This window comes from Ctenopharyngodon idella, chromosome 15 (assembly GCF_019924925.1).
Source record: "Ctenopharyngodon idella isolate HZGC_01 chromosome 15, HZGC01, whole genome shotgun sequence".
NCBI lineage: Eukaryota > Metazoa > Chordata > Actinopteri > Cypriniformes > Xenocyprididae > Ctenopharyngodon > Ctenopharyngodon idella.
Genome location: NC_067234.1, coordinates 7,580,257 through 7,607,370, shown reverse-complemented (window position 1 = coordinate 7,607,370; position 27,114 = coordinate 7,580,257). Strand labels below are relative to the sequence as shown.

Sequence of the window (27,114 nt, the reverse complement as noted above, 5' to 3'; positions counted from 1 at the left end):
CGTTTTCGTAAGAAAAGTACGAAGGAGGAGGGCTAAAAAAAAGTGAATCAGCTAAGATCCTTTTTGAAAAATTAAAATAGCTTTTGGTTCCATATCCCCAGCCAAATTTTTATGAAACTATAGGAGGCATCAATCTCCATAGAACACTGTAAAATGTAATAAGTTGACTTTACTTAGAAAAAGTGAGGAAACCGATTGCCTTAAAATTTTCAAGTAAAGTAGTGTATTAATTTTTAGTTGTCATAACTTAATTCAGTTAAGTAAAGAGAACTTGTTGGTCAAGTTCTGTTAACTCAAAATCATTAGTTGGGTTAACTTATTACTAGTGTTCACATTACTAGGAAAATCTTAGGAAACCGATTGCCTAAAAATTTAAGTAAGCTGAACTAAAAAAATATAAGTTAAGACAAAAAGCAACAACAGATCTCAGGCAAAACATTATTTATTGCTCATCAATTTTCTTCAGACACTACAATGTACCAAACAATGCCATTCTGGCACCCCTAAATTCTAAACATTTTTCATTAATGTAACAATATGCATTACAAATCATGACTGATGAATAAACCAATAATACTAACAGTCTTTTGACAAGAAACTGAATAGCTGACCATGAAACAAAAATCAATGTTAATTTTGACAGTTTAACACTTTAATTAAAAAGAATGTTGACTTTAGTGCAACAGCAAGATTAAAGCAATAGTAGGGCTGGGCGATAAAACGATAACGATATGTATCGCGATAGACACGTGATCGATATCAATAAAAAATGTGTTCGATAAAACGTTCGATATTTTTTATTCTTCATCGGAAGAAAACAGAGGCTGCGAAGCAAGTTTGGTTGCATTAACAAAGGCACTCGCTCTCTGGTAACCTAGCAACAGCCAATAACAGCCAATCATGTAACAGTATCAAGTTTGGTTGCGCCATATCGTTGTCTCGTGCTGGTCTGCTGGATTCCTCTTCAGTAACCGGCGACTGATAAGCAGAAAATGAGTGCCGCAGCGAGCGAGGAAATTGTAAATAAAAGAGGAAAAGTCAGCTCGCCAGTATGGCAGTTTTTTTGGATATTATAAGTCTGACCGTAGTCAGACCAATGTCGTCTGCAAATTATGCAAGACTGTCGTCCCCGCCAAGACTGGTAATACCACGAACTTGATGTACCACCTTAGCCGCGCTCACCCTTTGGAGCACAGCTGTATTCAACCAACAACATCTGTAGCTGTAGTTTTCCATGGTTGTTGACATTTCTGTCTTAATAACTGAGGGGATTATGATCAGAGGAAGGTTAAGTTTAAAATAAAAATATTTAAATGTAATATATTTTTCTCCTGGTCCTTATTTTAAATGGGTCATAAAAAAATAAATAATTATCGATATCGTCCAATATGAGACACTGATATCGTGATACAGTTTTCAGCCATATCGCCCAGCCCTAAGCAATAGTTCGCAAAAAAAATTAAATTCTCTCATCATTTACTCACCCTCATGATGTCACAAACTCAGAAGACTTTGGTTAGACTTTAAAACATAAATGAAATTATTTTAATGAAATCTGAGAGGTTTCTGTACCTCCAACTGAAAGTCCAGGTAAACAAAACTTAAAAGATCCAAAAAGTTTTCCAGCCTGTTTTCTTTAAAAATATCTAAGTTTGTGTTTGAAAGACTAACCAAAGTCAAACAACATGAGAGTGAAAAACTGATGACAGAATTTACATTTTTGGGTGAACTAAGCCTTTAACGATCTCAAACAGCCTTTGCTTACATCAACAGAAGGGTTTTAAGTAAATGTAGTTTTGGTTTCAGAGAATTGTGTCCAAGGGAAAGAAAAACTCCAAATTTGGCACAAATCAGTCCAGAAATTAGTCACATGGCACCTGGAAGGTTTTCTAGTTCATCCATGACAATGGCTCAGTCTAGAATAATGCAGTGCATGAAGACTCCAAATGTATTTCTTGTGGAGGAAGAATCCTGGCTGTCTTCTGTTATCGCAGTCAGAATCCTGAAGAAGGGTGTGTCACAATCACAGTCCTAATAAAAAGGGAACAGCAATATCACAATTCTGGTTACATTACAAATTTAAATCACAAATGTACATATAACAAAGTACCAGGTCTATGTACAACTAACAGAGATTAATTATGGTTGTTAAAGGGTTAGTTCACCCAAAAATGAAAATTCTGTCATTAAGTACTCATCCTCATGTCGTTCCACACCTGTAAGACCTTCGTTCATCTTCGGAACACAAATTAAGATATTTTTGATGAAATCCGAGAGCTCTCTGACCCCTCCATAGACAGCAATTTAATTACCACTTTTAAGGTCCAGAAAGGTACTAAAGACATGGTTAAAACAGTCATATGACTGCAGTGGTTTAATCTTAATGTTATGAAGAGACGAGAATACTTTTTGTGTGCAAAAACAAAACAAAAATAATGACTTTATTCAACAATCTCTTCTCTTCCCTGTCAGTCTCCTACTCTGTTGACATAGTAAACAGTCCACAGCTTCCGTGTTCTACGTCAGAATGTCGGCTCATTATTGGCTGTCTCCTGCATCAGCATCACACACGCGTCATGCTGCTCACGTGAACAGCGTCAGCCAATACTGAGCCGGCATTCTGACGTAGAACCTGGAAGCACTGAACGTAAACAGCGTAGGATGAAATGGAAGAAAAGAAATTGTTGAATAAAGTCGTTATTTTTGTTTTGTTTTTGTGCACAAAAAGTATTCTCGTCTCTTTATAACATTGAGGTTGAACCACTGCAGTCACATGGACTATTTTAGCGATGTCTTTACTACCTTTCTGGACCTTGAAAGTGATGATTATATTGCTGTCTATGGACGAGTCATATACCTCTCATATTTCATCAAAAATATCTTAATTTGTGTGCCGAAGATGAACGAAGGTCTTACGGGTATGGAACGACATGAGGGTGAGTAATTAATGACAGAAACTTCATTTTTGGGTGACTTAACTCTTTAAAGTATTGTCTGGAAGAAAGACAAAATAAAAATAAAAAATAACTGTATAATGATGACAGAACTTGCATTTAACAAAATGCTGGATAAAAAAAAAAAAAAAAAAATGAAACAAATGCAGAGTTTGTATGTCTGATCCAAGATAAGAGAGTTAAATGAAGCATATTGAATGCCTATATGTAATGTATGTGTGGGGAATCATAGTTTATAATGAAATATACAGAGAAAGTTACCTGTCAGCAATGTTTAAAAAAATCAGAGGTTTCTTCTCCAAGAATGAGAGGAAGGCCATGAAGAACTGTGCACTTAGCAGTGATGACAGTGCTGTGGAAAAAAAAAAAAAAAATTAGAATGAAATATCAAATGAGCAAAAAAATATAGTATAAAAAAATTCTGTGATGACAGTGCCCTGATAAATGTTACAACATAAAATGAAATATAAAATTGAGCTAATACAGTAACAGAATTTTGATTAAGAAAGAAGCATTGACAAGCTTACCATAGATTTAATTTGCGCAATAAACTCTTTTCAACTGCCACTTTCTTTGTTGCACAAATTTCCAGAAATCAAGCTGCAAGTTAATAAAGCACTGAGAAGAATTCTTGATTGAGGCTTCTGATTGTGATGTGATTGAACTCTGCATTGATCTGTGACAGGGAAAATAAAAGTCAAATGTACATTGGGTTCACAGTTAGTGTGTTCAAGGCATACTTGTTTATTTTGTATCAACATGTTTAGAATGATTTCTTGTTAAATACCCCTTCAATGAATTAAATAACTTGAATGAACACAAATACAGTCAGTGTGAAGGCATGGAATTGGACTAGTTCTGGTGCAGCTTCCATGTTTTAAGCGACATTGCTACAGTAGTAGAGCTCTATCTTCAAAGGAAAAATACAGCAGGCTACTTACATTTCCAATGCATATCTCATTCAACAAAACAGATCCCGCAAATTAAGAAAAATAGCCTTATATTAATCTACATGTCTCGTTCCACAAAACAAGCTCTGAAAATTAAGAAAATAATTCTTACTATATAGATTTATATTTTTAATTACGAACCATTGTGTAGTCTTCAAACATTTTAATCTTAAGAAGAAAAAAAAACTAATTATAACATCCCTGTACAACACACCTAAACTAGCATCCAAATTTAAATCAGTAGAGTAATTAGTAAAGTTTTCCCCAGTCTACATTGTAGACATAATAAAAAATATATAAAACATGAAAAACGTTCCTTTATTCAAAACATGCAGCCAAAGACCAGTAACTTGCAAATGCTAACTGCTAATTTCGATTAGCACAATCAAACACAACTCAACAATTTCAATAATATAACATCACACCCAGTGTCACTGTGTAAGTTATTTAATCTGATTATATTACACTATCGATTAATGTATATTAAACAATTCAGAAATTTTAAAATATGACAAACAAGCACCAACTCACTGTTCCATGTGCTTCTCCCCTCCGAATACGTTGCAAATTGACTCCACCTACAGGTAGAACTGCGCATGACCACTCAAAAAATGTCGTACTATTTATTCGTTATTTTATTAGGAAATTATCTAAGCATAATTTTAGCCCCCATAACATCCCATTGTGTAATTGTAGATTTATGAATAAATCTTTATTGGTGGGAGAAAAGAATATGTTCTGTGGTGCACATATTGAATAATAGCCTACTGGAATATGTGTGTTTGTTTTTTGTTTTTTTCAAAATGCAAGTTAAATGACAGAAAACAGTTCAATAATATTATCAAAGCAAACCCATAATCTATAATTAAAATGCCTCACAACTTATTTCAAAGTAATGTAATCCCTCATCTTCCTAAGTTAGGTAAAAGCCCACATAACACACATACGTCGGGCCGATGTTGTCTCGATGGACAAAGTTCCATCGCCGGGACGTAGCTCACGGAGCGTTTGCTCATCGGGAAAATGTCGCCGAGGCGTCGGCCTCTGATCGCGAATGCTCTCCGGCCGATGTGTGGACGATCCAAATCTGTAAATACTGGCCGCTGTGCAGGGGCTTTCTAGGGCCTTTATTTAGGCTGAACCTTTCAGGCTACACCCAGATAGCACACTGACACAGAATCAACCTAGAATCGATGTTTCTCACGACATCAAAGACCAACGTCAGACACGCCATTCAAAACTAACGGGAAATCGACGCGGATCGTTTGCTTCCCTTATGCTGAAACGATGTTGATTTCAGTTGGGCTGAAGTTTTACCCAGTTAACACATTTTCGTTTTTGAAAATCTCAAATACTTAATACTAATAGATAAATGAGCATGTTTATGTAATAATCACACATCACATTCAGTTAACATTGTTTTAATATTTACAAAATACAGTTACAGATAGCCTGCATGTTTAAGGCATACATCCTCCTATATACAACCCGTCAATATGACAAATAGAGAAGGCATTTACATTCAGATACACGCAGAGGTATACAGAAAATTACAGGCTAAACAGTCTCAAGTTAAAAAATTAAAAGCAATATTTACTCATGAACAAAACTGGTCATGTTCTTTTGTACCAAACATGTTATTTTTATTGGAGCACTAAAGGAGATGTAAGGCAGAACATCAAGAGACTGACAGCCTCAGTCACAATTCACTATCAGTTTCTTTTCTAATGGTGACTGAGACTAAGTGACTCTCTCCTTTTGTGTTCCACAAAAATAAAGACATATGGGTGAGTAGATGGTTTATAAAGAAATCTTACCCATGAAAATGGAGGACAGAAGAACATGGCAGATTAACTGGTTTTCCTTTGTAATTAAAATGTAAGTTCCTCGCTCTTGTATTATCAGGAATGTAAACTCCTTGGGTGAAAAGGTGACAAAGATGTAACCCACAATTTCAATAGCATAGACAAAACTATTATTAATTACTTTTTAAAAAAAATACATATGGGCCAAAAAAGAGGTTTAACCCACACTGAAAAGTCATGAAATGCCCATGAGAAGGATGCAATACTAGAGAAACCGGAAAAGTAAAGTATGACCATTGGACGAGAAATACTGATTGGGTCAGCAGAGTCCAGCCAATCCCTCGTTAACAACTAAATATCACTTGTTTAGATATTGATTATACACAAAATGAATAGTTGTTAATAGGATAGATGTGGTTTGCCATTGGTAAAATGAGAATCAGAATATTGTCTCAAATTGCCCATGTTCTGTATAATATATAGTATTATTGTAGCAAAACTGAGCACCTGTGACAGTGGAATTTGTAGAGAATATTTCAGTAGTCACTGAGAAAATGTATTAGGATTTGCAAACTTGGAGTTCTCTTTTCTCTCTCACAAACACAACAGTTAAATTTGTACTAATCTTATTCTACGAATTCAAATTATTAAATTCATAGGCTCAAATTTTTGCTGATCATTCAAATAAATGACCTGTAATGAAAAAATCCTATCATCCATAAAAATGGCTTCTATCCCTCTCTAACATAGTCTTAAATATTGATTGTAAAATAGTAGCATTTATAATAAATTGGCTATTTTTCATTTCTTGCCAAAACCATAATTCTACAGTGCAAGGCAATTTCGGGGTGGTGCTGTGTTGATTACTGATTGATTAATAACGACAAGAACATGTTTATCACTGGATAGAGCACGTGTTTGAGTGGGATGTCACATACTGATGTGTCATATGTGAGATCTCGCATATCAGTTCACAAATAAAATCTGTCCATGACTTCACACTTTTGATACAGGTGTACCGCAACTGCAGAATAAAGGTGCAGTCACACTACGCTTTTCATTCCACTGACCTCCATTCATATGCACACAAATGCAGGAGACCAGAAACGCAAGCTCATGCAAAAAGTTTGGAACTCTGACCTGCGAATTCACATCACACGACTATGTGTAAAGAGTACAAAATCGCTACATGTAGGTTTTGACCTCTTGGCTAAATTAAAAAAAAAAAAAATGTAGTAAAGTCGAGTAGACTGTATATTTTTATATTTTGAATATACTATTTGTTAATTCATGTTTATAAAAAGACTCTGCAGACGTCATATCACGCCAGTTACAGTGTCTGAAGAAATTTTGCATGCTCAAAGTCGTGTGTCCGCAGCTTAAATGTGAGCATATGAATATCTTAATTTCTGTTTCGAAGAATAGGACTTGTGCACCACCAGAAAATAATTTGAAAAGGTTTAACTGTTGTGTTTGTAAGAGAGAGAAAAGTTTGCAACTTCTAAAAAACATTGTGTGATTATTCTTTACAACTAGAAATCCCACTGTCACAGGTGCTCAGTTTTGCTATAGTAATACCCTCTCAGAACATGGTAGTAATCAGCCATCCATGCAAAAGCAGAGGTCGGTGTGGTGTACTGTTGGTACATCTGTCCAGGCCAAGATCTGATGTCTTCATGCCTTCAGCTGGGGATCCCAGAGACCCTGCAATAAAAATAGTAGAGTTCAAAATCCATTGTACATGCCCATTACAAAGTATCACATGGTAACATAAATCAACATTCCAGGTTCAATTTAACTTTAGCTCAATAGACGATATTTGTAGCATAATATTGCCCAAAAGAAACAGTTTTGACTTGCACTCTTAATATTCCTTTAATATGGCATTTTGTGAGAGGCCTTGTCACATTTTCTTCTATAAGTAATTTTTATTCAAAATTAATGATTAATATAAAATATAAAGAATTGATGCATTTACAAACCTCATTTGGATAAATATGATGGTTTACACAGGAAAGCCTGTCAGTTATGGGCTGTAATGAAAAAGAAAAGACACATAACATATATACCTATCAAAACAAACTAATACAGATAGACTAATACAGTCTCTTGATCTGGGATAGTGGCAGCTATTGGGGAAACTCACCATCTTCATGGCATCAAGGTCTTGTCCTGAAGAATCTCAGCGCCAAACGCTGGGGATCACATCTCATCTGGTAACAAGAGCACAGCCATAATTGTAAGAACTCTAATGACATCTTTACCCCCTGATATTGTATTGGTGATTCAATTCAAACATTTTAGAGGCTGAGTATGAGCAGTGTGTAAGCTGACCAGATTTATGTGAAAAATAACTTAAATGCCTAAAGTTGTTGACCCCCTGAACCAGTCAGCATTTAAAGTATTTAAGTATTTGGTAACACTTTACAATAAGGTCCATTACTTAACCTTAGATACTAATACATTATTAAAATTTTGTTAACATTGGTTAATGCACTGTGAACTAACATGAACAAATAATGAACAACTGTATTTTCATTAACTAACATTAACGAAGATTAGTAAATACAGCAACAAATGTATTGCTCATAGTTCGTTCATGTTAGTTAATAATTAACTAATGTTTAACTAATGAAACTTCTTGTAAAGTGTTACCAAATATTTAGTAAAACGTATTTAAGAATGTATCAGTAAAAAATACATACAAATAACTCAAAAAAGACCTAGAGAAAATATATTAATGACCATAACATCCTGTTATCATAATAGTTTATCATAAATACAAACAATATAACATTATTTGTCACCTAATCTCATTTCGCTGATTATTTTACCCTAAAGGCTTTTCACAGACACTCTCACTGAAACAACCAGGGGTTAAAGGGTTAGTTCACCAAAAAATGAAAATTCTGTCATTTATTACTCACCCTCATACCGTTCCACACCCGTAAGACCTTCCTTAACCTTCGGAACACAAATTGAGATATTTTTGTTAAAATCCGATAGCCAGCAATGACATTTCCTCTCTCAAGATCCATTAATGTACTAAAAACATATTTAAATCAGTTCATGTGAGTACAGTGGTTCAATATTAATATTATAAAGCGACGAGAATATTTTTGGTGCGCCAAAAAAAAAAAAAAAAAAATAACGTGATAGCCCGATTTCAAAACACTGCTTCAGGAAGCATCGGAGCGTTATGAATCATGTATCGAATCATGATTCAGATTGCGTGTCAAACCGCCAACAGCTGAAATCACGTGACTTTGGCGCTCCGAACAGCAGATTCGATACACTGTGCTCATTGTGCTCCGAAGCTTCATGAAGCAGTGTTTTGAAATTGGCCATCACTAAATAAGTCGTTATTTTGTTTTTTTTTGGTGCACCAAAAATATTCTTGTCGCTTTATAATATTAATATTGAACCACTGTACTCACATGAACTGATTTAAATATGTTTTAGTACCTTTATAGATCTTGAGAGAGGAAATGTCATTGCTCCCTATGAAGGCCTCACGGAGCCAAAGATTAACGAAGGCCTTACGGGTCTGGAACGCCATGAGCGTGAGTAATAAATGACAGAATTTTCATTTTTAGGGTGAACTAACCCTTTAATAGACAGTAAGGTAGTTACTGTTAGCAATTAAGGGTGGATATCAGGTAGGATTTAGGGATGTTGTAGAATAAGTTCATGCAGAATAAGGCATTAATATCAGCTTTATAAGTAATAATAAACAGCCAATATGCAAGCTAATAAGCAACTAGTTTAAAGTGAGAATTGTTCCCCATACCGTTACCCTTTGTGGAAAAAATGCGTATGAAGTTATTTAATGAGCTTTCTCAGTTCACCTGAGTTTCCTAAAGTAAAAGTTACTCCTGTCAGCAGCTCTTCCCCCTCCAGTGTTGTAGATTTGTTCACTCCTGAAATCACAGAACATTTTTTCTTCAATGTGATTGGTATTAAATTATTAAACATTAAATGTAATCGAGGTAGTTTGTTTACCATGAAAGATCATTTCATTTGGTTTCATTTGATTTTCGCGCTTCCTGTAAGGGATGTCAGTACAGCAGTTTAAATAAATTAGCTCACTTCCAATTACCCATTGACAAATTACCAACAAAACTTTAACAAAACTATCAAAGCCTCTCTTCTGAACATAAAGTTGTGATTAAAAACGCAAACTTTCATAAGAGCTCAGTATATTAGCCAAACAGTTCTGAAAACGGTTATGCTAACGGACTTTTTCGAAGAAAATAAACTATTTCAGTAAAGTAAATATTCGACAGAAGCGTGTCAATTACAGGTAAGAAACGTATCCAGAACAGTTTTATATTATTTATGTGATTTTGGGGACTAAACTCACCCGAAAGCAGAGAAAACAACAGCAAGAGACGGAGATTTTGCAGCTTGTCCGTTACTGCTGTGCCGCCCGTTACCATGGTAACTCCTCCAGTGTTTGAATGTTCAAAACGCGCGCGCCCATTAAAACACGTCAAAGTCACGCAGCATTTACACAAATAAACATCTACCATTACCTGTTTATGACCTGATCCGTTTATTTTGCGGAGGACGAGATATGTTCAGATAATTTGGCTAAACTTACAAAATTTTTTCTGAGCTAAAGAAGCTGGGCTGACCTAGCATTCCGCTGCTCATCTGGCCCTTCGCCTCCGAGAAATTGTGATTACAAACTGCCTGTAGTAAACCGAGTGCCTTAGTAACTTTTAAGTGTCACAGAATTAACAAAAGATTTTTCTAATTCACTTAAAATGAAAACTTACCTGAAAACCACAGATGTCGCCGGAGTCGCCATTTCTCTCGTCGGTTGCAGAGATGAATGGTCACGCGCAAACAGATAAGCGCGGCATCGGCCTGCAGTCGTGATCCGACCCAAAGCCGACAAGCTGGAAATAGAGCACTGACTGAAGACACGCGCCTATGCCTGGCCGATCCTTATTAGATGTTATAGATATGAGCCCGACGTTCCGCTCTGGGGCCGACATCGGCCACATGTATGTGTGCTATCTGGGAGGACTTGCTAAATTTGCCTTCTTTTTTTGATGAACAGACCTGACCTGACCTGACCATGAACAGACCTGACCTGACCTGACCATGACCATGACCATGAACAGACCATGAACAGAACAGACCAGACCAGAACAGAACAGACCAGACCAGACCAGACCAGACCAGACCATGAACACTCACCGACAGCAGGATTACATTAACAATACACAACCAAGTAACATGGGGAAGACAATGGCTTAAATACATGAACTTAGTGACCACATGACTATGGCAACCAATGGGGAAGTGACACAAGGAACAAGGGACAGAACAGAACTGAAAACCACATGACCATAAACAACCAATCAGAACATGACACATAGACTAAGGGAGAACCAAGCGGCAACCTCCCCCAGTTTCTTGTGAAGCCAATACGGAAGTGACTTAAACTGCAATTAATCGACTGGCCGCTAGGGACAGGCTCCAAAAGAGAGTCAATCTCATTGAGTCCGATGTTAAAATGGCTACAGCAGAAAAACTTACAGCAGAAAAAAACGTTTACAGGTTGGTACAAATTGTGGTTTTGGTCTATACTGCTAATTTTGCCCTTCAAGACAACTCTGAGGTGAATTTTTTTATAACTCATCCGTTTAAATTATATTAAGCCTTAAAGTTCTGCATAATTAAGGGCGTGGTCACTTGAGTGACAGGTAGATTGCCGCTGCTGTCTGTGAGCCATCATGTCATCTCAGCTGTATTTGTGCTTTTTTTCTGTATTATTTTATACAATTATATGTAATAATTATAATACAATAATACGACTTGCTGTGTTAATGGTCGAGACTCGAGACAGATGTGCGTCTGTGTAGATGTGCTCGCATGCAGAAGATAAACAGAACACATGTTGCTGGATCGTGGCATTGGCTAAAAATTTTGTTTGTGAGATTTACTACAATGACAATGGTGGGAGGATATAAAACTCCGACAGCACTACTTGGATATTATAACTAAAACTGCTGCATTTTGAAAAATTATACTTTGGACGCGGGCTCATTTGTTTGTGAGATATATACGACCATATACAGTTTTACAACATAAACACTGCTCAGGTTGCATAATTTCTTGAAGAACGATGATAGAGAGCAGATCATTCAGAAGAAATGTGATGCAAACAATGGATAATATATCAATACTTCATGGATTTAATGCTATTGTGGACAAAAAGTACTGTTTTTTGTTTTGCAATGGACACTCATGGACATTTTACCCAATTAAATGCCACAGATTGGATTCATCTCGCGATCACTATTTCATTATAAAGGTATGGAGTCCCGTTTGATTTTGCTTGTTGTTATTTGCACACCCGACACAAATTAATTACTGGTGTTGGAGCATCTATATCTTAAAAAAGACACTGTAGATTGACGGTAAACCTTTAAAACTTTCTAATGATATAACTTGTTATCTTTATTAATATTTTAGATAGTATCTTTGATAGATAGCTCCTTTAACTGCTAACATGATTGATATTTTTTGTTTGTTTGTTTATTTATGTTAATCTATTTCTTACTCTTTATTTTCTTTTTTTATGATGCTTGTCTGTTGTCTGGTTATAAAATTTTCAATGTTGTACCATCCCGATTATGTTGGTTAACTTTGCAATTAAAAAAAAAAAAAAAACTTAAAAAACTTCGGGAAATCATAATGTCGTTTATGACATTACTGACGAAAATGTTTGTTGAAGGCTTTTTTTTTTTTTTTTTGAATTCGTCAACGATATCGAAGACGAGACAAAAATATGAATCATGACGATAACTTTTAATTGGAACCAAAGCCGCTGAACGACTCGGATTTAAACACACTGTTGATGACAAATTATGACCAGGGAAAACTGTCATGACAGAATCGCTTCAGGACTCAAGCTCCGGGTCATCAGGTCAGGTGAGTTCACTGTGCAGTTATGTATCCACGTTCAAGAGCAATACGTTTCTGCAACCAAATAAATTACGTTTGGGAGTCTCTGTGAGCTATTTTAAATTAACCCATCCAGCAACTATATAGCTAACCGAACATTTCATCCATGAATAATGCTTCCAAATGCTTTCTTTTCCAAATATATATATATAGTCCATATATTAGGGGTAACGGCAGCATACTGCACCCTAAATCTAATAACACAACTGCAAAGACAATGAAGAGAATACAAACGTGAACTTGAGCAAAGTTACGTGCTGTTATGGGCTGCTCGAGACTGACACCTACAGACTGTTTTAACAAACGTTTGTATAATTCTAATTATTACAGATTTTTTTTTTTTTTTCGATTGCTAAAAAGCATTGTTCAATACTGAAGCCACATTTTAAAACTCTTCATACAGTCTGCATTACCAACATGAATCTTGGCCAAACAATTAATCTCACCTCCAAAACTCACTCTGACCAACAAAACACTTCATATACAGTGGGTACGGAAAGTATTCAGACCCCCTTAAATTTTTTACTCTTTGTTATATTGCAGCCATTTGCTAAAATCATGTAAGTTCATTTTTTTCCTCATTAATGTACACACAGCACCCCATATTGACAGAAAAACACAGAATTGTTGACATTTTTGCAGATTTATTAAAAAAGAAAAACTGAAATATCACATGGTCCTAAGTATTCAGACCCTTTGCTCAGTACTTAGTAGAAGCACCCTTTTGATCTAATACAGCCATGAGTCTTTTTGGGAAAGATGCAACAAGTTTTTCACACCTGGATTTGGGGATCCTCTGCCATTCCTCCTTGCAGATCCTCTCCAGTTCTGTCAGGTTGGATGGTAAATGTTGGTGGACAGCCATTTTTAGGTCTCTCCAGAGATGCTCAATTGGGTTTAAGTCAAGGCTCTGGCTGGGCCATTCAAGAACAGTCATGGAGTTGTTGTGAAGCCACTCCTTTGTTATTTTAGCTGTGTGCTTAGGGTCATTGTCTTGTTGGAAGGTAAACCTTCGGCCCAGTCTGAGGTCCTGAGCACTCTGGAGAAGGTTTTCGTTCAGGATATCCCTGTACTTGGCTGCATTCATCTTCCCCTCGATTGCAACCAGTCGTCCTGTCCCTGCAGCTGAAAAACACCCCCACAGCATGATGCTGCCACCACCATGCTTCACTGTTGGGACTGTATTGGCAGGTGATGAGCAGCGCCTGGTTTTCTCCACACATACCGCTTAAAATTAAGGCCAAAAAGTTCTATCTTGGTCTCATCAGACCAGAGAATCTTATTTCTCACCATCTTGGTCCTCCATGCGGGCTTTCGTGTGTCTTGCACTGAGGAGAGGCTTCCGTCGGGCCACTCTGCCATAAAGCCCCAACTGGTGGAGGGCTGCAGTGATGGTTGACTTTCTACAACTTTCTCCCATCTCCCGACTGCATCTCTGGAGCTCAGCCACAGTGATCTTTGGGTTCTTCTTTACCTGTCTCACCAAGGCTCTTCTCCCCCGATAGCTCAGTTTGGCCGGACGGCCAGCTCTAGGAAGGGTTCTGGTCATCCCAAACGTCTTCCATTTAAGGATTATGGAGGCCACTGTGCTCTTAGGAACCTTAAGTGCAGCAGAATTTTTTTTGTAACCTTGGCCAGATCTGTGCCTTGCCACAATTCTGTCTCTGAGCTCTTCAGGCAGTTCCTTTGACCTCATGATTCTCATTTGCTCTGACATGCACTGTGAGCTGTAAGGTCTTATATAGAGAGGTGTGTGGCTTTCCTAATCAAGTCCAATCAGTATAATCAAACACAGCTGGACTCAAATGAAGGTGTAGAACCATCTCAAGGATGATCAGAAGAAATGGACAGCACCTGAGTTAAATATATGAGTGTCACAGCAAAGGGTCTGAATACTTAGGACCATTAATGCCAAAATAACATTATACATTAATGAGGAAAAAAAAAGAACTTAAATGATTTTATCAAATGGCTGCAATATAACAAAGAGTGAAAAATTTAAGGGGGTCTGAATACTTTCCGTACCCACTGTATGTCTCAAAATAAGCTTGTTCCACCATAACACTGGCAACAGTTCTCATTCAGAAAACATACATGTCATTCATAACACACTGATCTAAAAAACAGGGACAGGGAGCATTACATAAATGATGTACTTTGATCTTTGATATTGAATGATCAATTTTTGAATTATTTTTCACATAAATCAGTATTTCATTATGGGAAAAACATATTTTCAGTTACTGACTTTTTACAGCACATGTAACAAGAATGAATGAGAAATGTAACAATAGCATTTTTTCCCTATATCTTTACATTTACTACAGTTTTTTTCAATTGCTAACATACTTTTGTCCAATCTGGGGCCCAGGTCAGGAAGCAGACATACTGGCTAAACCGACCGTCTGCTAGCTATCTTACATCACAGAAGTCAGATAAATCCCAACACACAGAAACTCTTTCACCTAGATATTATCATATAGAGACTGTGTCTGTACCCCGAATTAGTAAATACAAAAAAACTCCCAAACCCATTTAAGGGTAAAAATTTAATTGATGTTCAACAAATAAAAAACAAATATAATACTGATGAACAAATTATAAAGCTTGGGTTGCTGAATATTAGATCCCTTTCTTCAAAAGCACTTATTATAAATGATATTATCACAGACAATAATCTAGATGTGTTTGACAGAAACCTGCCTAAAACCAGACGATTACATTACTTTAAATGAGTCTAGACCTTAAGGTTACTATTATCGACACAAAAAATGTGGCTTCAGTATTGAACAATGCTTTTTAGCAATCGAAAAAAAAACAAAAAAAAACAAGGGGGAGGTGTTGCTGTAATTTATAGTAATATCTTTAATATTACTCAAAAGTCTTTTAATTATAATTCCTTCGAAGTAATGGTGCTCTATGTAACATTATGTGATGTAAGTGACAAATCCCATTTGAAATTCATGCTGGCTACTGTATACAGGCCACCAGGGCACCACATAGACTTTATCAAAGAATTTGCTGATTTTCTATCTGAGTTAGTACTGGCTGCGGATAAAGTCCTAATTGTTGGTGATTTTAATATCCATGTAGATAATGAAAAAGACGCACTGGGATTGGCATTTAGAGACATTCTAAACTCTATTGGAGTTAGACAACACGTGTCAGGACCCACTTATTGTCGTAATCATACTTTAGATCTAATATTGTCACATGGAATCAATATTGATGCCGTTAAAATTCTGCAGCAGAGCGATGACATCTCAGATCATTATCTAGTCTTGTGTATACTACATTTAGCCAAGGCTGCTAAACTGCCTCCCTGCCACAAATATGTTAGAACTATTACTTCTACCACTAAAGATTGCTTTATAAATAATCTTCCTGATCAGTTTCATCGCCTTAGCATACCAGACAGCTTAGAAGAACTCAATGTTGCAACAGAAACTATTGACTCTCTCTTTTTTCAGCACATTAGACACAGTAGCTCCTTTGCGCTTAAAAAAAGATTAAGGAAATTAGTCCAACGCTGTGGTACAACAAGCACACTCGGGCTCTTAAGAGAGCAGCCAGAAAAATGGAGCGCAGAAATAAAGCTTCGACTTCTGATGTTTCCAAACAGCACAGCAGTAATGACTTTATGAACTTCTTTACTTGCAAGATTGACAATATTAGAGAGAAAATTATAACCATGCAACCGTCTACTACAGTACTGCGTCAGACAGTGCATTGTAGTATCCCTGAGGAAAAATTCAATTCATTCGCTGTTGTAGGTGATGAAGAATTGTCTAAACTTGTTAAATTATCAAAATCAACAACATGTATGTTAGACCCTATACCGACTAAGCTATTGAAAGAGATGCTTCCAGAGGTCGTAGATCCTCTTCTTAATATCGTTAATTCATTCTTATCACTAGGATACATACCAAAAACTTTTAAGCTTGCTATTATTAAACCTCTTATTAAAAAAACACAACTTGATCCTAGAGAATTAGTCAATTACAGGCCGATCTCGAATCTACCTTTTCTGTTAAAAATACTAGAAAAGGCAGTATCATTGCAACTATGTTCCTTTTTAGAAAGAAATAGTATCTGTGAGGATTTCCGGTCAGGATTTAGACCGTACCAAAGTACTGAGACTGCTCTCATTAGAGTTACTAATGATTTGCTCTTATCATCAGATTATGGTTGTATCTCTCTATTAGTGTTACTGGATCTTAGTGCTGCATTTGACACTATCGACCGCAACATTCTTTTGAATAGAATCGAAAATTATTTTGGCATTAGTGGAATTGCATTAGCATGGTTCAAATCATACTTATCTGACCATTATCAGTTTGTAGTAGTAAACGAAGAGATGTCATATCGATCACAAGTTCAGTATGGATTACCACAAGGCTCAGTACTAGGACCATTGCTGTTCACTCTGTACATGCTACCCTTGGGAGATATCATTAAGAAGCAGCTAGTTTTCACTGTTACGCTGATGATACTCAGCTCTATGTTTCTTCGCGCCCTGACTAAACTTACCAATTCACAAAATTAATGGAATGCATAGCTGATATAAAAAATTGGATGACCAGTAATTTCCTACTACTAAATTCAGAAAAAACAATTGCACCAAAAACCTCTGTACGTAATGACCTAGAATACTGTCTAACACTTGATGGCTGCTTTGTTAAGTCTTCGTCGTCAGTTAGGAACCTGAGTGTGCTCTTTGATACCAATCTTTCATTTGAAAGCCACATTTCTAGCATTTGTAAAACCGCATTCTTCCATCTTAAAAATATATCTAAACAACGACATATGCTCTCAGTGACAAATGCGGAACAGTTAGTTTATGCGTTCATGACCTCAAGGCTAGATTACTGTAATGCTCTACTGAGTGGTTGCCCTGCTCGCTTCATAAACTGCAGCTCGTACAAAATGCAGCAGCTAGAGTTCTTACTAGAACCAGGAAGTATGACCATATTAGCCCGGTTCTGTCAACACTGCATTGGCTCCCTATTAAACATTGTATAGATTTTAAAATCTTGCTAATTACTTACAAAGCACTAAATGGTTTAACTCCCCAGTACCTGAGCGAGCTATAAAAGCTTCATACTAAAACGATTTTACTACAACAATTCCACTACCACTGTTCCATATTTGCAAAATATGTGGTCTGCACAGGGCACTAGCTACCAAGGGGACACCATCCCACCCTCTTTGGGGGCACCATCAACACTTCACCCCACCCCCAGAAAGAGATTTCAACCAAGGGGGACACTGAAGTTCTGCATAGGGGACTCATTTGACCAGTGGCTGCCCTGAGCAATTCTGTTACTTTCTTCTTCTTTTTTTTTTACTGCACATTCTATAAAGTAATGACTCATATGTTGCTATGTTGCCAAGAATGCACACATTCAACACTCAACCAAAAATGTAGAGTGGATTACATATAAGCATTCTACTTTTACTGCAATAAAAGGAAACTGAATTTTAAAAACTTTGGATTTCATATTTTCTGCAGGTAGAACAGAAACATGACAAGTAATGCAGTTTTTGTAATGCCATCAACTGTATTTTGACAGTCATTGCGCTTTGATTGACTATATGTTCATGTTGGATAGAAAACTACTAGAACAACTCGATTTTGAATCAGGTTTGCTGTGTTTTGATAGTTAGTATATGCTGAAAAAGTTTTTTAGCATTTTGAAATGTAGAGTTTGTGTTTATTTAACAAAATATGGTTTGGGGCAGAAAATTAACTGTTTGGCTAATTGTGTGATGTAGGTGTGTTGCTGTGTTAAGAGTTTAGAAAAAGTACTTTAAGTATTGGTAAACGCTTGTTAGAAATTGTAAAAAAACTGTAATGTACTTGCAAAAAACAAAAACTTGGGGAAAAAAATGAATTCCTGAAGCAATAATTATGAGAAAAAAATAAAACAAAACAAAACATCAACAACATGCATAGTATAATGAAATGGGTGCAGTATTGGAGTCTTACTGCAGGAGGCCTTTCTGTGTGGAGTTTGTATGTTCTCTCCATGTTGACGTTGGTTTCCTCTGGGTCTCCCCCACAATCCAAACACATACAGGACAGGTGAATTGGAGAATGTAAGTTTGCCTGTAGGCGTGAGTGTGAATGTGAATGTGTGCGAGTGTGTCATCCCTGTAATGGACCAGCCATCTGCCCAGGGTGTTTTCCTGGCTATGACCCGAGATGCTGGGAAAGACTCCAGCCTCCCCACGACCCTATAGGGCAAGTGGTTTGGAAAATTTATGGAATAGATGGATGGATGTACAGTAATGTGAGGGTTCTAGTCCTCCCTCTCTTTGACACTCTTCTTTCCCCACCAATGTGGCTTTCTTGATCCATGTTTCCAAACAGAATCATTATGAAGATTTACTAAAAGATACCTGAAAAAAATGTACTACTGTAATAGAGACTAAAAATAGGACAGATCGGCTTTCAGCTGAAATTGTAATTAGCTTATTTAGGACAGTACTATATAAATAACAACATGACATTTTTATGATCCTTCTTATTTTGTTAAAGCGATTAACATTTTTGCAGATTCTGGAAGGGGTATGTAAACTTTCGAGGTCAACTGTAAATAATATTCAATTGGCTTTATTATAGTAAAAAATAAATATATAAATGTGTACAGATACATTTAGTAGTTCATATATATTTAAGTACAGTCTGCTCATGTCTGAAATGTCTTTCTCTGTCCATCTAGATGCTGTTTTCTTCGGTCATTCTGTAGCAGCCGTTAACATCAATAATGACAGGTAAGTGACGCTTTACACTCTGCTGTTATAGAGCTTGATGATTTCTACACACACAGACACGCTTCCTCTTCTAAACTCTTTGTCAATCTATTCATTGGACTGTTAATAACTGGTAGATCACGACCCTGAAAATGGGCAGCAGGTTGATATCATGTTCAAAACTGAGTGCTGAATCCAGTTTGAGAGTCAAAAACAGATCACTCTTTAAACGGCCTTCAGGAAATCAAGATCACTGACATTAAAGCGACAGTTCAGTCAAAAATGAATATTCTGTCATCATTTACTCACCCTGTAAGAAGATATTTTTAAGAATGTTTCAGCTGTTTGTGTCCACACAATGAAAGTCAATGGGGTCCAAAATCATTAGACCACATTGAATTAAAATGGACAGAATAAAACCCCACATTTTTTCAAAATATCTTCTTTTATGTTGAATGAATGATTCCTTTAAGGGCAATCAGAATAATATATTGCCTTTTGTCTTGATGCGTAAAGATAAAATAAAGCATAATCAGACATTAGAAGTGAAATGCAGACAAATGGCGTGAATAAAACGTATATTTTTATTATTTTCACATTTTGCAACCACATAGCAACATTTTGAGAGTTTTGAGATTTGATTGTTGTTTAGATTGAAAAAACTAAGTAGTGTTTGATAGTTTTAGTTTTTCAGTATATTTCATTTTTAATTGAGTAAGCCTTTGTTTGAAAACTGTTAATAAAACATTTACATTTTGGTTTCTTAAGAAGGAAATAAATGCATTTTAATAGGAACAATATTAAATAAAAAGTAATTTCAGCACTTTTAAAATGTATGTTTATGAAGTTCAGATTACTGTGATAGTGTTTACCTCTTATAAACAGTAATTGTTGTATTTAAATAATTTATCCATTTTCACTGCTCTAATCACCAGTATTTATGTGATCATGTGCAAATCACACATACAAGCATTTAAGAAATTATTATATTATATTATAGTGCATTATTTAATTACTAGTCCTCAAATGTGATTGGCGAGTGCTGAAGAAAAAATGCAGACTTGTCGTACACCTTTACCAATATTATCGAACAGTTGCTTCCATCAATCCATCTGTGACTTCCACATTTATAATCAGAGTGAAGTTTCTTCCATTCAGGTAATTCTGATGTTGTTGCCGTTGTCACGAGACTGTGATCTTCTGGCCAATTTGCTGCTGTTGAGAATCAGGTGGTTTGTCTTGGTCTGGCATCTCAGCTGAGACCTGTCCACTATGGGTGACCCTCAGTAGTTGTGAAGTAGCAGTGGCGTCACTCTCAGCATCACTGATGCACACAAGCCCTCACAGCACGTCAAGCTGCAAACCGTGTAAGGGACCCTAACCTACCCTAACTTAACTCTTTAAAAGTAACCGCATATCCACCAACCACACAAACATCCTAACAACCATGTAGCAAAGCATGAGAAACCACTCTGAAGAGTCCAGCGACCGCACAGCAACACAATAACAACCATTCAGAAAACCTAGGCAAACGCATGTCAACAACAAAACTGCCCGAAACCTCCCGACAACCACGTAGCAAAAGACTAAAATCTGTTTAAAACAACCGAGGAACCGCATATCAGTGCAATGACAAAAACATCCTGCAACACACAGCAACGTACTAAAACGTACTCAAACAAAACTTTAAAAACTGAAACTTACTCATAAAACTATAAACGTACTCTATAACTATATACAGTATGTACATACGTCGCCCTGCTGTGATGACTCAGTGTCTGGGCTTCTTTCTTGGCGGTTCCTCTGGCAGCGGCTCTTCACTGATGTCCACATGGACATGAGGAGCGAAGCTTCTTCTTAATGTGGAGAAGCTCTCAGTGATGAGGACACGTCCATCAGGCTGCTCTGTCTCGTGAAGGGCGCTTGAGAGTGTCCCACAGGCACTGCTTAATCTTCAGTCCCAGCTCGAGGCTGTAGGGACGGTGCCGACCATAGCGTGTCTTCATCATGGGCTCTGCCACAGAACGGTAAATGTCCTGGTAGCCCTGCATGCTGTAGCCGTGGATGGAGACAGACTCTTCCTGCTGATACAGAGGAGCCGGACACACGGCCACCGAAGAGACTGAGGCTGCTGGACGGACGTCGGGAAGGACAGCTGCGTACTTCAGGTAGTGCTTAGTCACTTGCTCTTCCAATCCGTTGGGTCTTCAAGCTTTGGCAGAGATGCAGCTGTAAGTGTGATCCAACCTGCTTACAGCTGCCAGCCATGAAAGCTCACAGCGCTCTTGACTGGATTCCTCCACCCAGAATCGCCTCAGGTGTGTGGAAAGAGTCCTGGTTCTTCTCAGGCGACGCTGCTCCATGACTGAAGAAACACTTCCCAAACTGATGAAACTTGTCAAATAGTAGAGTAGAGCTTGTAGAGTGTGATCAGGCTTCAAGGCTTCAGGGACAGTTGTGTTGATTTCAAATATCAACTCAAGCTGCTGGACTGACACAGAATGTTGAGGCTGATTTAAATGTAAACAACACTTGATATCAGCAGTAAGTCCATTAGAGCAGCATGAGCTCAATGTTACATGTACTATATGCTTCTCTGTCACCATTATCATCTTTATTTACAGTTATATATTCCTTATCTGTGTGTGTGTATGCAGTGGTGTCTGTTAAGGCCAGCATCACTATTAGGAACTGCTCCATGGTTGTAATTAATTAGTCAATGTAGGCCTATGTGTTGAATGAATCTTTTAAGTGAATGAATCATTCTTATACTGACTCATATCTTTTGTTCACTGAAGTCTCTTCCTTTTGAAGTGCTCAACCACTTTCCATACCCACTGTAATATATATATATATATATGTATAATGTATATAAAGTTTCAAGTGGCTTTATTGTCATGGTGAAAAAAGTATAAATATATAAATTTGTACAAATGCATTTAATAATGCATATATATTTAAGTAGAGTCTGATCATGTTTAAAGTGTCTTTCTCTGTGGACATCACAAACCCTGAAGACTAGCAGCATCTGGGTTATATATGAGTTACAGATAATTGATATATATATATATATATATAGACAGAATAAAATTGTTCCATTAAAGCACCTCATAACAGGTTTTTATTTAAAAAATACATTAAAAAATCTCATACACGTACAAAGAATTGTTCCACAGTAAATGTCCATGTTAGGATGATCTTTTGAGACTTAAAACTGTGACATAAGTGTAAAACCCCATACCCTTAAACAGTAGGCTACATCCATCTATTGTACAATACAATAATAATACAGCAAAAGAAAAAAAAAGTTAATGTTCTGAAATGTTAAAAATCTAAAAAAAAAAGTTATTTTCATATATAGTGTGTACAATACATACACAGTGATTATTAAATGTTAACTACTGATGTATAGTTATTATTATCAGATCTGATGGATAATTATTATTACCAGATCTATTGAAGAGTACAAAAGATAATCGAATGAAATAATTTGGTGTGGGGAATGTTTGTTTTTTTTTTTTTTTGATGAGGGTACCAGTGGTTCGATTTCAGACATTTGTTCAGGGGGGAAAAAAAATCTTGTAGTTCAAGTTCTGCTTATCTAGCCAACTGAAAAACAAAAGCAAACAAAAAACAAGAAAATCACAGTTAAATCTACTAATAAAACAAAAAGTATTCATTTTATATTTGGTATAGTAGCCTACTGCATGCTTTACTGCAACAAATATATTTTGTCACTATATAATTTCCATACTTCCCTTTCTATTAATTGTGCAATTTAATTGTGTAATTTTATTATTTATTTATTTACTCACCTACCATGCTGAGTGATGTTGGTATGATATAGAGAGGGTCTTCAGTGTCCTGATCATACAAGTGTTGGAGAAGCACATTTTTAACCATCTTTAGACTCAGAGTGTAGCGTAGCAACTCCTCATGTTCTGAAGGCATCATGAACTTTATCTTAAACTGGGCTGTAGTGTCCCTGTATTGAAACAGAGGGTTAAACGCTCATTTCTGACAACTTTAACTTGATATGAAAGAGAAATGTTTGTTTGGGCCACACCAAAAACTGTGGTATGCAAAACTGATGTGTGGACAATGTTTAAAAGGCACACTACAGTGTGAACAAGCAAGTAAACAGAACAAAAGGTGTAAAATGTGAAAATGGAGTGTGAAATTGACTCACTGGAGATGGTTTATGGTGACATTAGAGAAGTACCGTTCCAACGCAGGAGAAGAACTGTAGACTCCTGTTAGCTGAGGGGAGATGAGATACAGACAGAAAGATTGTGTAATCAGCTACTGAGCTCTGTTAAATCAGATGTGTTAGATAAATGAGACATGATCCCAAATATGCAATGCTGTGGCTCATACACTATCCTGCTCAGACCAAGTAAGTTTCTTTTAAAGAGTACTTATGCCCTTTTACAAAGTCAATGTAAATGTTAAATGTAAAAAAAGCATAATAGGCACTCTTTAAAAGGTTAGTTAACACTGTTACTTACCCTTAAGTTGTTCCAGACCTTTCTAACACTAACTCACATTAGGGTGAGTAAATGAATTTGTGGATGACTTTATCTTTATTTTTTGTGTGAACTATCCCTTTAACACTTAATCACAATGACTTGTTTCTGGGGTTTTGAAATAGATTAGTGTACATATAGTCAGTCACATGGCTTTCTGCATGTCTGTTGTGCAATAAGAAAAATTCATGTTTCAAAAACTCTGAAACTGCTGCTTTTCAAAGTAGCTGGTGTAATTCACAACAGTTCCTTATTTTATTTTTTTTTTATCTTGTTTTTTTGTGTTTTTGTTTTGTTTTGTTTTATTTATTTATTTTTTACAGGGACAGCGTTCATTAAATCAACAGAAACCAGACTGTAAATGAGCCAGTATTAGCCATATAGGATAACTGTCATCTGTTACCATTCTTAAAAAGGTTACCTAAAATTAAAAAACAAATTATCACAAGCATCACATGAAAAAATGCATTCAGTCAAATATCCATACCAATACAATACAATCCACCAAACAAATGCAAAACACCACGTTAACAACACAGACAATAAAAAAGTTAGCATGCAGCTCATATTCTAGCATTCACATCAACAAGCCACAGCTTCAACTGAACAGTGAAAAGACTAAGTATTACTAATTATGCGAAAGAGACTTCCATCTACAGGTTCAATCACCTAAAAAAAAGTCCCTCCTCTAAAAGACAATTTAGACAACTTTACAGCTCAAAGAACACACATTTTTTTTTCCTGGAGTTGCAAGAATGTCTTGCCACATAAATTTCCCTTGTAAGTGCATTGCTGTCAGCGTAAATACAGTTTTTTTCCCACACAAACCAAGGTCATGAGTCAAAATCATTTTCTGTGGTAATCGATAACATGTTAGATGGTTTCAATAGTCTAGCTTGGAACATGTAAAACACATTTGACAAAAGATTTTGGTTTACATATCTTTCAATCCATGAATCGATTTCAATAATCATACATGTCTCTCACATCTTCCATCTGGTGGAGTTTGATATGTTTGACATTATGTAAAGTGTATGAATGGGTTTCTCAAACATACTTCAGAGGCATAATGTCAAGTAATGGTCATATCATTATTACCTTCTGTTCCAGCTGCTCTAACAGTGTCTCTTGGTCCAGAGAGTATGAAGTGCTGCTGTTGTCCAGAGTAAATTTCCCTTTGAAGAAGTGTACCACCACGAATGATGATTTGTCATAATTTTCATCCCCATCATCATCAATAACTTTAAAGCAAAGAGGGTTACAAAACAACAATAAAAAAAACATTCAGAATCAGATTGTTATACAGGAATTCTGACACAAATCATATGGTTGCAATTCAATTAATAACACATGGTCATGAAGTGTATGTGTAACGGAGGCCTAGGTGAGGGGTTACATATGCTGGTAAAATATTATAAAATTAGTAAAATATGAACAGATATGATTATTTATGCCATGGTCCCATCATCTCAGGAATTTACAGAGGAAGGCTTCTCTGGTCTCATAACTTCAAAAACTCAGTTTAAATGCAGATGTTCAAGCCAGATCGTCAGCTAAGGACAGGAAGATGAGGCTACAATGAGCCAATACATTCTATAATGTACTTGACGTAGGAGAAGTAGTGTAAAAACTCAAAATCTATCATGATCTGCATGGTGTAAAACGCTGTAAGGGTCAATGACAACACTATTTTCTGGTCCAGATCTATGATCTGGTGAACCATGTGGTCATGTGGTGTGAATAACATGCAGAAAAAAGTAAAACAGGAAGAGAGAACATAAAGAGGACCCTTGCAGTCCTTATGACTGTGGTTGCATCCGAAAGCTTGTTGCCTTTCTGCCCTATCAGGCAATGTGTCACGAATGCCAGCGAAGATCCCTCAATCGGCCACTGGAGGTCTCACTCTCCCGAGTATTAACTGGACTACAAATCCCAAGCGCCCACATACCTGGCCTGATTACTGCGCACCTGTTTCATGTCACCCAGCTATTTAAGCCACACACACACACAATCCTTGAGAGTATTGTTTGCCCTGCAACAATTTCTGAGCGTTTGTTTCCTGTTTTCTGTCTGCCTGTGTATCGACCTTGTTTGGATTACTGACCTTGGATTGTTTGTTGCCTGCCTGTTACCCTGTTGTTTGCCTGGACTGCTTCTTTGATTGTTTGCTGCCTTCCCCGATCTTTTGCCCTGTTATGACCACGATTATTGGACTGTCTCTGACACTGTTGTTTGCATTGGTGATTAGAACCACGCCTGCCTGTACTGTGAGCTTGCTGTTTTCCAATAAACCGCCTATGGATCCCAATCAACCTGAGTCATCGTCACACAATGACTTCCTAGGCAGCGTTTGCGCATGAAGGTACCTCACAAAAGTGATTTCAGATAGCTTTTAACTTTTTAGTTTAACTGTCACAGAATGGAAAGCATAGGATTGTGGGATATCAAAGGCAGCGAAGGATACATCTAAGCTGCCATCAAAACTCGATCAGATGAAGGCATCTCGTGAGACAGGAAGTGAAGCTAACTTTGGATTCGGACATGCCTTGATGCCTTCCTACCTTAGAATGCATACCCTGAAGGCAGCATTTTTCAGCTTTCGGATGCAGTCTGTATGTCAAGGTCAATAAGTCTTGTAAAATATCATAATTTCCCCTTTTTTATGACAAGGCAAACTTATGCTTGTACAATGTCACGTGATATAACCGTCTAAAACTAATATTTTTGAAATAATTTAGATTTTTATATATATATATATATATATATATATATATATATATATATATATATATATATATAAAAAAGCACGCTTATGATGTGTGATGTCTGCACAAGCAGATGCACGAAGGTATGCAAATATACATGTTGATAGGCAGGTAGGACATCGTATCTCGGACCATTGCATTGGTCCAAATGCAATGGCTGGACAAACATTTTTTGGTCCTGAGACTTCAGCCCAAAGTATACTTTAAATTTTGCGCGTACGCAAGGCTCAGCATAGTGCGTGTAACTCGAATTTCATCATCAGAAGCACACACGCAGTGCCGGATTTTGTGCCTACTTGTACACGCAGGTCGCACATGCGCATTTAAATTTTTTTGCAGTTTAATTTTTTTTTTTTTTTGCAGTGTGCGCAAATGAG

General features: G+C 36.7%; 1 protein-coding gene and 1 long non-coding RNA gene across 5 annotated transcripts in view; both read right to left on the bottom strand.

Moving 5' to 3' along the window:
- Positions 1–424: 424 nt before the first annotated feature.
- LOC127496200 (uncharacterized) lies at positions 425–10,900 on the bottom strand. 2 transcript variants are annotated; one of them, XR_007925259.1, is made up of 9 exons: positions 10,491–10,900; positions 9,712–9,755; positions 9,558–9,629; positions 7,856–7,922; positions 7,692–7,742; positions 4,436–7,413; positions 3,482–3,630; positions 3,216–3,306; positions 425–2,031 (listed from the first exon to the last, which is right to left on the bottom strand). It is a non-coding gene; the product is annotated as an uncharacterized LOC127496200 (long non-coding RNA). The 2 variants fall into 2 exon arrangements; XR_007925258.1 differs by lacking the exon at positions 9,712–9,755 and having other exon boundaries at positions 10,491–10,899.
- An 11,636-nt stretch (positions 10,901–22,536) lies between these two features.
- Positions 22,537–27,114, bottom strand: part of zgc:153184 (uncharacterized protein LOC751652 homolog) — a 41,658-nt gene continuing 37,080 nt past the window's right edge. For 2 of the 3 annotated variants that reach the window (XR_007925257.1, XM_051863925.1), the window contains 4 exons: positions 25,071–25,213; positions 23,636–23,706; positions 23,262–23,431; positions 22,537–23,055 (listed from right to left, as the gene is read on the bottom strand). Coding sequence is in view for 2 of the 3 variants with exons in the window: in XM_051863925.1 (XP_051719885.1) it covers positions 23,048–23,055; positions 23,262–23,431; positions 23,636–23,706; positions 25,071–25,213 (392 nt within the window). In the remaining variant the exon portion in view is untranslated. The remainder of the gene's footprint in view (positions 23,056–23,261; positions 23,432–23,635; positions 23,707–25,070; positions 25,214–27,114) is intronic. The other variant, XM_051863924.1, reaches the window with a different exon arrangement.